At 42.4% G+C, this 12,978-nt stretch overlaps 1 protein-coding gene across 1 annotated transcript in view; it reads left to right on the top strand.

Moving 5' to 3' along the window:
- LOC149310690 (protein yippee-like 5) overlaps positions 1–12,672 on the top strand; it is a 26,651-nt gene extending 13,979 nt beyond the window's left edge. Inside the window, exons 3-4 of the mRNA XM_089529543.1 lie at positions 4,123–4,289; positions 10,534–12,672. Coding sequence (XP_089385669.1) covers positions 4,149–4,289; positions 10,534–10,758 — 366 coding nt within the window. The 5' untranslated portion in view covers positions 4,123–4,148 and the 3' untranslated portion in view covers positions 10,759–12,672. The remainder of the gene's footprint in view (positions 1–4,122; positions 4,290–10,533) is intronic.
- The last annotated feature ends 306 nt before the right edge of the window (positions 12,673–12,978 follow it).

Raw genomic sequence — 12,978 nt, 5'->3', positions numbered from 1 at the left:
AATACAGGTCAGCCAGTGAATTTCTATTGTGAACTGGGAGGATCCCTGCTCAGCCATATAAATCCACAGGGTGACATTGGCCTGTTACCAACTGCCAAAATAAAGCTGCTTCGGGTCTCTTTGGAGGTATGCTATTTAAATGATGCATGGGTCCTAAGAGTCCGGAGGTCGCGCCAAAGCTCCACTCCATTCCTAAGCACTGGAATGCAGCTTTGGTGCAGCTTCTGGATTCTTAGGACCCATGCATCATTTAAATAGCATACCTCCAAAGAGACCCAAAAGCTTTATATTGGCAGTTGGTAACAGGCCAATGTCACCCTGTGGATTTATATGGCTGAGCAGGGATCCTCCCAGTTCACAATAGAAATTCACTGGCTGACCTGTATTACTTCATAGCAGAAGGGGGGGTTGGACTGGATGGTCCTTGAGGGTACCCCAACTCTAGCCTCCCAGTTCACCATAGAAATTCACTGGCTGACCTTGGGCGAGTCACATCCTCTCAGCTTCAACTCCTAAGTATTCCTTCCTGGTAGGCTTTATTCATGGCAGAACTCTTGCCATCTCCCCCCACTCTGCTCCTTCTTCAGGATTCCTGCTTGGCAGAAGAGCATTGCCACTTGGCACCCGACCCCTCCCCTTCTCATCTGTGAGGGTCACACTGTCTCAGCTTCAGGGGCATCCCATGGCAAAATTCCTCTTTGTGCCAAGAAAACCTTCAGTTTGTCCCATCTTCCAGTGTCATCCTCCTGATGTTGAACAGGGGTCAGACTACATGCCCTCTAGTATGCCATGTATTCCTATGTATTACTTCATAGCAGAAGGGGGTTGGACTGGATGGTCCTTGAGGGTACCCCAACTCTAGCCTCCCAGTTCACCATAGAAATTCACTGGCTGACCTTGAGCGAGTCACATCCTCTCAGCTTCAACTCCTAAGTATTCCTTCCTGGTAGGCTTTATTCATGGCAGAACTCTTGCCATCTCCCCCCACTCTGCTCCTTCTTCAGGATTCCTGCTTGGCAGAAGAGCATTGCCACTTGGCACCCGACCCCTCCCCTTCTCATCTGTGAGGGTCACACTATCTCAGCTTCAGGGGCATCCCATGACAAAACTCCTCTTTGTGCCAATAAAACCCTCGGTTTGTCCCATCTTCCAGTGTCATCCTGATGAGACAGTGTGACCCACTTGGCTGTTGATGTTTGTTGCCTTCTGGTGAGCACTCTCAGTGCTTTGGGAGGACCCTGGCAAAACGGGGCAAGAAGGGGGGGGTTTGTGGGTTTTGTGTGTGTTTAGAGGGCTCTTGCAATGAGGACATGCCAGTGTCTTCCTCTGAGACCCAGAGAGTGTGACTTGCCCAAGGCCTCCCAGAGGGCTCCTATGGCCATCCAAGCCCTGAGCTCCCTTTCTCCATGACCTCTTGGAAACATGGCTGTTGTCGTGTGTTGTGACTTTTAGGACTCTCCTGGCATGCAAGGCTTGTTGGGGGAGGGCAGTGCCTCCCTTTGAGGCTGAGAGTCTGTGCCAGGGATGTAAGAAAACAACAACAACAACAATATCTGGGTATTGTAGTTTTGTGAGACATTTAGCCTTCTTTGTCAGAGAGCTCTGGTGGCACAACATACTATAAATCCCAGGAGTTTCCATAGCATTAAAGTATTGTCGAACTGGATTATTTCTGCAGTGTGCACTGCAGCCTTATTAGACTGCAGTTCCCAGCAGTCTGTGGTGCTATCAGAGCAGCTTACATATTGTTAGACATATCCCTGCTCTCTCTCTCTGCACTTCTCCCATGGTGATGCTAAGAGGTCATGCAATCATAATAATAATAATTGGCACAGTCTCTCAGCCTCAGAGGCAGGACATGACAAACCTCTCTCTCCAGCTCTCTCAAGGTGATGCTAAGGCAAACCTACATTTATTTTGCATTGTGTGTGTGTGTGTGTGTGTGTGTGTGTGTATGTACTTGAATTTCTTGGCCTTGGAGAACCCAAATCAATGTCTCCACTGCAAGGTAATCTCCAGATCATAGTGATGTAACTGTATTTCATCAAAGTGATTAGTCATTTTTTTTTATCATCAAAATACCTGTCTTACTCCAAAAAACGGTGGCCAAGACCTTTCCTGATATAAGTTTTGAGATTTCAAGTTCTTCTGTTCTGTGAGAACTTGAATGTCAGAGCATGGCATAAAGGGCAGAAGCCTCACCTTTTGTTATCTTTTGTTTTTCAAAGCAAAGCTGCTGTGATTAAGCAAAGTTGGAGCAAATCACCCTAACAAAAGAAATAGCCTCCAGGATGAATGGTAGCTTTGCTTACACAAAATATGCAAATAGTGGCTATCGAGATTCAGATGAAGGATTCTTCTCTCCCTCTCATTTCGAAATGACTAGCCTCAATATTCTTACTCATTGATAGAGAATTATTCAGAATTTCTCCTCTCCAGATTGTAATAGAAATGTTCGAAATTGCCATTTTTCTCCTAATTTTCGAATTTTGGAGAATATTCTTTACATCCCTACTGACAACATATGTTCATTTCTAGGATGACCTTGCAGGATTGAGTAAAGAATCTCTTCTAGTTTTGGAAATACTCCCTCAGTATATGCAGCAGAAGAAACCTACAGTGTTTGTTTATAAATATTCGTTGTCTGTCAAAAAAGAAGATTGAGTTGTAAGAATGAATTGAGGTGTTGGGCCCGATGGCCCATAGATCCCCTTCCATTGCTATGATTTTTATGAATGATCAACTAGCCATAGTTTGCCCAGTTAAATAATTAATGTGTCTGGAATCATACGCATGATAATTAGATTTTAAACTGCTGGGCTCCACAATTTATTCAAAGTTTCTGTTAGGTATGGTGTTGTAATTCTCCTCCTGCATTTTTTAGAGACATGATTTAATTTTGCCTATTCATAATTTCCTTTAGGGGAATGTTCATTACTAGAATTAATTTCATTTTACAGCAGTCTTGAAATTATGCAGGATTGCATGTGCAATTGATAGAAGGTCTCACTGCCCTTGAAACATTTGAAAGAGAAAAAAATTGTATTGACACAGTTTACAAAGAGATTTGTATTCAGATATTTGGTGTGCTTTTACTGACATTTATGGGTATTTTTTCTTATCTCATTTTCTATTTCTGTAATGTTAGAATATCATATATGTAACTCAGAGCTTTGCAATAGAATTTAATTCTACTTTGCATAAGAAAAAGAATAATTTTAAAAATATTTCAAAAATTTTTTAGAACATATCTAGTGGGCTGCGCTACTGAAATACATAGGGTTGTCATAATTTCCTACCTCAAAACCGGAAAATTGTGCAGCAAAGTGTAGGACTATAAAAAAAATGGAGGACACACCCAATTAAAAGTAAAACACGTTAATTTTTTAAAAACAAATTAAACTCCCCTCTCAGGCCCTACGCCTCCCTGCTGCTCATCAGCCATCCTGAAAGGGACGTGGAGGTGGCAACAAAAGGCCACAAGCATGATGCTGCCAAGGCCCCAAGCATGATGCTGCTTCCAATGCCTCCCCAGCGCTGGTGGAGGCTTTGGCAGAGGCACTGAGCACAGCACCGCCGCCAAGGCCTGCCTGGTGCTGGCCTCACTGAGGCCGGAGGAGTCCGCGGCCGGAGCCCCAACCGCAGAGCCGCCTCCCAGGCCTTGCCGAGGCCAAGTGGCACCTGTGAAATTAGGGCAAGCCGGGACGGGACCGTGCAAAGCCCTGAAAACCTGGGATAGTCCCGGTTGTTACCGGGATATGGCAAGCCTAGCAATACAGCAAAGCAGAGATTGAATTTTAGATACAAGTGACAACATACTGACTGTTCTCCCATGGGAAAATGGCTTCATGGGATAACAAGTTTCAAGTAGGTGGGATGCAAGGGCAGTGTAGTTGTCTTTCTGTATAAATTCAGTCTTTTTGGTGCTTTTATATCAGTAATGAATGAAGAAGATACAGACTGTGTGCCTAAATACCCTCTCGACGTGTAGCACGGGGAGAGAGTTTTATTCCTTCTTGTTGAAAGATTAATGAAAAATGTCTGTGTTCAGTTCTTGCATTTTCATTAGTTTTGTGACAGGAATTGCCAGCTTTAACACTATCATTTTCTCCTCTTTTTCAGGACTCTGATATACTTGAAGAAAAAAAATGGGTCGTATTTTCCTAGATCACATTGGTGGTACTCGCTTGTTTTCCTGTGCAAACTGTGACACAATCTTGACAAACCGCTCAGAGCTCATATCTACCCGTTTCACAGGGGCTACAGGGCGAGCTTTTCTATTTAACAAGGTTAGTTAAAGAAACCAGTAACTCCTTGAAGTATCATTAAATTTTTCCTGTGGTATGTAGCTAGTTTGAACAAAAGTGGCACTTGTTGAGTTCCACAGAATGTGGTGTAACCATGGTTAAAAGCTGTTTCTCATGCCAAACTTCCTTCAAAAGAATTGCTTCCGTAGAAGATAGTTATATATAATTGTATTTAAAAGTATGGAAGTACTGTTGGAGAAGTAATGGTCCATTATCCTTGATACTTTCTATGATGGCCCTGAAATGTTACTTTCTTGACTGCTTTTCAGTGGCCCACTGATTGTTGTTTAAGCTAGAGAATCCCAGAATTCAGTTTTGAAAAAAATATCGGTATTCAGTTGCAAAAACGTTTGAAAATATGAAAGTACAAAATAGTAAAGGAAGCAAACGAATGGGAGATGTTCCATGGCTTCAGCTTTAAGAGACTCGTTTGGGGGTATTCCACATTTGTAAGGACCATTTTTTTTAATTTGAGGGATCAGTGACATTATCAAATTTCTGTAAGATGTAGTTTATACAAATTGTTTGTACAAATCACTGCAATAAAAGGCAGGCTATATTAGTACAGTGGTACCCCGGGATACGAATTGACCGCGTTACGAAATTTCCGGGGTACGAAAAAGTTAGATTTAAAAAAACTGTTCCGGGTAACGAAAGATTTTTCGGGTTACGAAATTAATTTCGGCGCGAAATTCAAATCGGAAGCGCGGCTAGCGGCTTTCCAGCGGCTTTCCAGCGCCTTTTCGGGTTGCGAAATGTATCGGGTTACGAACGGCGCCGCGGAACGAATTAATTTCGTAACCCGAGGTAGCACTGTATATCATCCATTGCTGGATGTTGCCAGCTCTTGCTGAAGGTCTGTATTTAATCACCCCATTCATAGTTCAGTTGATTTGGAAGGGCTGTTTTCCATGAAAAAACAGAGTATGTGATTTCCAGGAAAGGGTGCTTTTTTTTAGGGTGAGTGGTGCTTAATGTGGTATGATAATGTTCTTCTACCTTGTCTTCTGTGAGATTTTTTCCCCCTTCTTTTAAAAACATGCTTTAAACACTCCAGATGCAGCTGTAAATCTCCAGATGCACATGTCATGCTTTTTTTCCTGAGTGGTTAAAAAAATAACTTTACCATGAATAGTAACTCAGAAGCAGATAATAATAATAATAAATAAATTGTTTATTTATTGACCGCTTTTCCCAAGATCAAAGCGGTGTACAACATGTAAGATAAATACATTACAAGCAATGACATATTTAAAAATTTGGGAAATATTAAAATAGCTTACAGTCTAAAATCAAATATTTACAGCATAGTAAAGATGACTTACTGTATATACTCATGTATAAGTCTAGAAATTGAGGTTAAAAAATTGATCCCAAAAAAACTGAGTTGACTTACCCACACATCAATGTAAATATTGTACTTTAAATCACACAGACACACCCTTCCATTCACTCATCCAGCCAACCTTATGAGAGCAAATAGTTATATCTGCTGGAATTTTGTAAGTTGTTTGGCACAGTTTCCTTTGCTTCATCCTTTACATCCTTCATTTACATGCTCCTAAGTTTTACCCTTGACATATCCATGGGTCATATCAAAATCCATAATTTTAGCCCCAAAACCTGCCCTCGACTTATACATGAGGTCAACTTATAGTTGAGTATATACAGTAGGTTTTTAACTGGGGGGGGGGGGGGGCTACCAGAATTGAGGAGGCTCCACAACACTACTACACCATCATCTGCTTACTCTCATTTTATTTTATTTTTCCAGCCTGAGGACTGAGAAATCAAAGGTGATGGAGATTGTAGTTATGTATAATGCATCCCCTGGGAGTGGGAAAGCAAAGATCCAGCAGAATTGACAACAACATCGCTCTGCAAAGATGCAGAGAAGTCAATGACAACAGCACTTGCTTATTTTGAGGGAACTTAGGTTTATCTCTTGGCCTATAATAATAACAATAATAATAATAATAATAATAATATTTTATTTATATACCGCTTTTCCACTGATCAAAGCGGTTTAACAACATGTAAAACTTACAATATAAAAACCATCAATACATTAAAAACACAATAAACAATACATATTTCATGCCAGCTCAACAGTGCTGTCAGGAGGTGGGGGGGAGAGCATTCAGGAGTCAGGGGTATGCCTGCTCGAAGAGGTACGTTTTCAGCCCCTTCTTAAAATGGACTAAGGAGGTGGCCGAGCGGAGCTCGCCAGGGAGCGAGTTCCAGAGTTTGGGGGCCGAGGTAGAAAAGGCCCTCCTGGTGGTGACAGACAATCTAGCCTCTGGAACTCTTAACATATGCTTCCCGGCTGATCTGAGTGTGCGGGGTGGATTATATGGAGAGAGGCGGTCCTCCAAGTACCCTGGGCCCAAGCCATTTATGGCTTTATAGGTAATAACCAACACCTTGTATTGCGCCCGGAAGCGAATAGGCAGCCAATGAAGGTCTTTTAAGACCGGTGTTATGTGACTGGTCCTAGGTGTGTTAGTGACCAGTCTTGCCGCCATATTCTGCATCAATTGCAGCTTCCAGGTATGGTACAAGGGTTGCCCCATGTAGAGCGCATTGCAGAAATCCAAACGAGAGGTTACCAGAGCATGTACTATTGTTTCTAGGTCCCCCCAGCTCAGGTAGGGACGCAGCTGGCGTATCAGCCAAAGCTGATAACAGGTGCTCCTGACCGTCGCATCCACCTGTGACGTAAGGTGGAGCGACGAGTCAAGAAGCACCCCCAGACTGCGTACTGAGTCCTTCACAGGAAGCGTGATCCCATTCAGGACAGGTGGAAATACCGCCATCCCTGAGCCTGGAGAACCTATCACGAGCACTTCCGTTTTCTCTGGATTCAGGCTGAGTCTGTTTTCCCTCATCCAGCCCATTACCGACTCCAGACAGACAGCAAGAGGAGAGGTGCCATCCTTGGTCACTGAATCAGTCGGAGACATAGAGAAGACTATTTGGGTGTCATCAGCGTACTAATAACCCCGCGCCCCATGCCTCCGGATGATCTCTCCCAGCGGTTTCATGTAAATGTTAAAGAGCATGGGGGACAGAATGGCTCCTTGAGGGACCCCAGATGTAAGGGCCCTCTTGTCGGAGCACACGTCCCCCAGCTGCACCATCTGGAACCTCCCGGAGAGGTAGGATCGGAACCACTGGAGCGCAGTGCCCCCGATTCCCAACTCTGCCAGGCGCTCCAGAAGGATACCATGGTCTATGGTATCGAAAGCCGCTGAGATGTCCAAGAGCACTAACGGACATGTTACCCCTGTCCATGCCCAGACGGAGATCATCAACCAGGGCAACCATGGCGGTCTCAGCCCCGTAGCCTATGGTGTGAAGGAGTAAGTCCATCCTTCAGAGAAAACTGAAGTGGGCTTGCCACTTGCTTTAATATAGTATTTGTAGAAGGAAGAAGTTGATTCTCAGTTGTTAGGAAGGATCAAATTAGGGACATTTTAATTAGCTCAAATACGAGAGGCGTATCCTAACAACGCACACACAGGATTGTGTCCCTATGTGTATACCAGAGGTCGCCTAGTCCACCCCCCAAGAGACAGAGACTCGGATGTCACTGATGTGCAATTAAAATATGAACATTTATTAAAGCCACACAACAAAAGGGATTACACACGCACGCACGCATTCAGTACTATAGCAAGGGAGGGGAGAGTTTGGGGAGTAAAGGGAGAAAGAAAGAGGCACCGTTGGGGCTATTTACCTTAGACGTCTTCTCCAAGGAACCGGATGAGATGTAAGATGGATGGTGAGACACGGCCGCGGGAATGGGAAAAGAAAGGGTGGCCGCGGTAGCTTTGGAGCTGAGTTCCGGCGGGCAAAGCTAACTAGAGGCCCGAAAGACAGTGAGCTTGGCTTCGCTCAAGTGATTTCAGCAGCGCAAGGTGCTCTAGGAACTCAGGCTCGGAACTGGAAGCTTGACAAGCCCACTGGAGGGCTGGAAACTGGGACCTTATATAGGGCTAAACCTATCCTCAGGCGATGGCTGCCTGGTGGGACAAAGGCGTTGATTGCTTATCTTTTTCTAAGCTGAACTTTACACAATGGTTGCACAATGCAAGAGGTCTGCCACTTTTCAGGAGAGCAGATACCTTGATGGCTGAGCCGTTAAGTTAATCACTGGCTCATTAGTGAGGAAGACACATCTATTGTCTTCCTCGCAGAGGTTTCTGCGAATTTGGTTTAGCAACTCCCAAAACTTCCTCTTACAGGTTTGAATCTACCTTTTTCTGAGACCATGCCTTTGCAAGGCAGTTGGTTACATGGCCTGCTTGCCTTTAGGTTAATGGCGGCTTGCTGTGGGGTCAATCAAGGGTCATGGCTTCAGACCACATGGCACCCAAAATTTTATATAAATCCATACTTGGTAACACAGTGCTGCATGCCAAGAGAAAAGGCGGGGACTTCTTTCCCTGTATCTTTTCTGGGGAGCTCTTCTGTGCCACCATGACTATAGCACAACCTTCTTTTTTATTTATTAATTAATTTTATTTCTGGCTTACACACAGACCCAGAAGACAAAGCAGCAATTAAAATAATAACAAAAACACAAATTCATAGAATGGTGTTCCTCTCTGTTTCAGTAAGAAATAGATGAGGGCAGGGAAGAGCCTTGGGAATCATTATCATTCATTTTATCTGGTAAAAGTATCAGATCTAGAGTTTATGCATTTGTTTTTATTGCTTTCTTCTCTCTTTCCAAATATAGGATCTCCTGATATATCTTTCCATAAAGTACTGCCTTCTTAGTTCCATCCACCACACCCTCAGTGTTGCTGCCTCTTCTTTGTCTTCATCCTGAGCACCAGGCATAGAACTGCTGTTGTCACCATTGCCTTGTCATCCTCCTCAGACCAAGCTGACTTTTACATCCCTTTGCTGCTGAATTTTTGAGAGATTGCACTGCCAACATTTGATGGCAGCATTGTTATTTATCCCCAGTGGAGGGATTGGTTTGGAGGATGACTAAAAGGAGGCTGGAGCTGTAAGTGCCCCCCAGAATGTGCTTTCATTGCTCCTTTTCTAAATCATCCCAAAGTTATCTAGTGGCCATAAAATTTTCAAGAAGGAAAATAGGGAAGGGTGATATCTTTGTCTCTGTGTTTGTATTCACTTGTCATTTGCACAGGCTGTTGATATTACATATTATTATATATGGTTACTATATCAGTTATTGGTAAAATATCAATTACTATTTTGTTATTTGCAGGGGTAGCTGTCATGGCCATTTAGGAAATTCAAACAAAAATCCACCAAACAATGATAGCTTTATTTGCCAACTGAAATGCACAATATACAGTCCCTTCCCTTACACGGGGGATCTGTTCTGGACGCCCCCCCCCCTCCCACATAAGGGGAAAATGCTCATCCTCGTGGCAGCGCGACACTGGTGTGCGAGGCGCGTGCCATTGTTTTCCTCAGGTGCACAGCTCCCTTCCTTCCGGCACATTGTGCTTGTTGCAAGCTTTTGAAGCTCCAGTGGCTTCTTTATCGGGCAAGATGTTACAAACCAAACAGGGTTAAAAATGGAGATGTTAGTAAGATGCCTGTATTATGTTGTTTCTGTCCTTAGTTAAGATGGTATGGGGAGGGCATCTCCTGCAGGCTGGCTCCTCCTACTTCTAGCCATTTGGAAAGTGGGAGATTTTCAAAATCCAGGAAATTTAAAATCGATTTGAATTTCAACAGAGACTCCTCTTGGAGAGTTCTCTGCCTATAAAGAGGCCTGTGGCCTCACAGGAATGGAGACAGGTTGGATTGCAAGAGAGGAATCCTTGTTGAAATGCAAATGGACTTTACATTTCCTGGATTTTGAAAATCTCCTAGTTTCTACATGGCCAGAAGGAGGAGGAGCCAGCCTGCAAGAGATACCCTCTTCACACCATCTTAACTAAGGACAGAAACAACATAATACAGGCATCTTACTAACATCTCCATTTTTAACCCTGTTTGGTTTGTAACATCTTGCCTGATGAAGAAGCCAGTGGGGCTTCGAAAGCTTGCAACAAGTATATTGTGCATTTCGGTTGGCCAATAAAGGTATCACTGTTTGGTGGATTTTTATTTTGCTATTTGTTTGAGATATGTTTGTTTATTCATGATGGATTTATTTTGTTTGTTTAATACTTTCAAACCCTCAGAGTAGACTTAGTATACTTCATATAACCTTTATCCCTTTTATCTACAATAGGTAGTCAATCTACAGTACAGTGAAGTCCAAGACCGAGTCATGCTCACTGGTCGTCACATGGTTCGTGATGTGAGCTGCAAGAACTGCAACAGCAAGCTAGGCTGGATATACGAATTTGCCACTGAAGACAGCCAGCGCTACAAGGAAGGCCGTGTTATTCTGGAAAGAGCTTTAGTCCGGGAGAGTGAGGGATTCGAAGAGCATGTTCCATCTGATAACTCTTGAATGGTCATCTCCTTGACGTCAAGCATTCTCTGTTGAAACTTAAAGAAAATCAACAAAAAAATTACTATATACACTGTCACCTTAGCATCAGTGCTGGATTCATGAACTACAGAGAGGGAAAGATTGTGAGAATTCCAAATGGAGCATTTCTTTTTTTCTTTTTCTTTTTTTATCATTTCTTTCAATTACAGTATACATAGAGAATGTTGTGTGGATGCAGTAACTTTGCCTTTTCTCCTTCAATCTCAGATATGTATTTAAAGTTATTAATTATCAGAATGGAAAGAAAAGAAGGGTATTTCTTTTTTTAGAGAGAGAAATCAGTTGGATTTTAGTTTGCAAAACCTGTTACATCAAGAGGAAATTTTAGTCTAGCAGTGTCTTTTAATTTATTTCCATTTCTGTCCTAAGGTTTTAATTCATTTTAGCCAGATTTATCACCTGATCGCTGGCTTAAGAAGTAGGTAAATTTCTGACGAATGCTAAAGGTCCAGTGTTTAGTACAGTTTGTGCTGGCCGTTGGTTCATATTCTTGTTGGAGTTCATTGATAGTACAGGGCCTATGTTTGTCTTTGTCTCTCCCTCTCTTCTTGTGTGTAACCCAAAATTGTTGCCATTCCTTATTTACGTAAGTACTCCTTCTTCCATGTTACATGTTGATTATTATTTTTAAGTAGAAAAATCTGGATTGTCTATCCAGCTTTCAAATGTAACTTACACAATAATATAAAGAAATGGCTGTCCAGTCTTGTGTTGCTTCAAAACTATGTTGATAGTGATGGGGATTAAGCAGTTGCTGTAGCTGAAGCATATTTCTTACCCTCTTGGCTGATCTCCTTAATTAGGAAAGTTGCAACTCTTAATCTTAGATCCCCCCTCCTTTTTTTTAAATGTCTAGCTTTGCATTTAAAAACCCTGGCTATAAGAAAGAGGGGCATGTCAGCATGTACAGTTATGTATTACAGCCAGGCATCTGATCTACAACTGTTTTAAATGGCTGACAGCTTGTCTTCAAATGCTGCTTCTGATGTCAAAGCTCTTATTCTTAGTTGCATCTTGTGGTGCTGCGCCTTTACTGCTTTTATCAGCACAACAAGCTCATCTGGCTGTACTTAAGTCTTTGAGTTACCTGGTGCTTCCTGTAGCAGTTACTTGTGTTGCAATACTGGATCTTGTTTACCTGAACAAAACTTTCTGTAGACTCTCCATATTCAGGGGTGCCCAATCTTTGCTGCCATCATGGCCTGCCCCAGTTAATTTTTTGGAAAATTAAGAGCTGCATCATACATGGTGGATGACAATTTCATTAACTTTCCTTGTCAGTACTAGGCATTTCATAGACAAGGTATTTGCCTTATCACAACTGATTCTTAAACATTTGTTAAGTTCAAACAGTGAGCAAAAAATACTGAGCATCCCTGTTGCAAGAAGAATAATGGTCCAAACCACTTCAGTCCTAACCACACTTGCAGTGGCTGGGATTGTTGGGGGAGGTGCCACTGCAAGTGCCTTTAGGAATTGTTCCATGAGCCCTAATGCCCATATATTACTAGCAAACTGAAGGGGCGTTATGGGTGTATGTTTCACACTCTACAGGAGGCATTCTGGCCATTGAGCTGCAGTTTGGGCACCCCTCTTAGCTTGAACTTTAAATAGCTCTAATATGCAACTTAGAAAGAAAACCTGTAGATTTGTATACAGCAGTTGAGTTGAATCAGGATGCTTAAACAATAGTGTACTTGTGCCTCTGATGAGTAACCTTTATTACTGACTTCAGTAAATCCCCTTTATTTTAGTAGCTTAGTTTCACTAGCCGAACAACTTGTCATCGGCACAGCCCTTGATGTACTCTACATGTATTTTTGATGTTGCAGTACAATAAAGTATGTTTTGTCCTGCATGGTCTCCAACTAATATGCTTTACATTTTATGAAACACACTTCAAATATCATTCTCTGAAACCTTTATTGAAGTGGGGCTCTTGATTAGTGTCAGCTTATACTGCACCTTATGATTGTTCAGTAGATTAGTTTATTTACTTATTGAAAAGATTTCTGTGCTGCTTCTGCTACATCCAAAGTAGATAACAAGTGCAGAAGCTTAAAATATTATAATAGAAAGATAAAATTAGAAATAAAATACAAAACATTTGTTACTCTAATAGAGTTAAAATATTGTACAAAAATGCCATTGGGGGGTGTGGAGACAAATCTCCAATCG

The sequence above is a fragment of the Sceloporus occidentalis genome, unplaced genomic scaffold (genome assembly GCF_023333645.1).
Source record: "Sceloporus occidentalis isolate IW3139 unplaced genomic scaffold, rSceOcc1.0.p SCAF_6, whole genome shotgun sequence".
Classification (NCBI taxonomy): Eukaryota; Metazoa; Chordata; class Lepidosauria; order Squamata; family Phrynosomatidae; genus Sceloporus; species Sceloporus occidentalis.
Note: the sequence above shows the minus strand (reverse complement) of the source record. Positions and strands in the feature narration are given on the sequence as shown.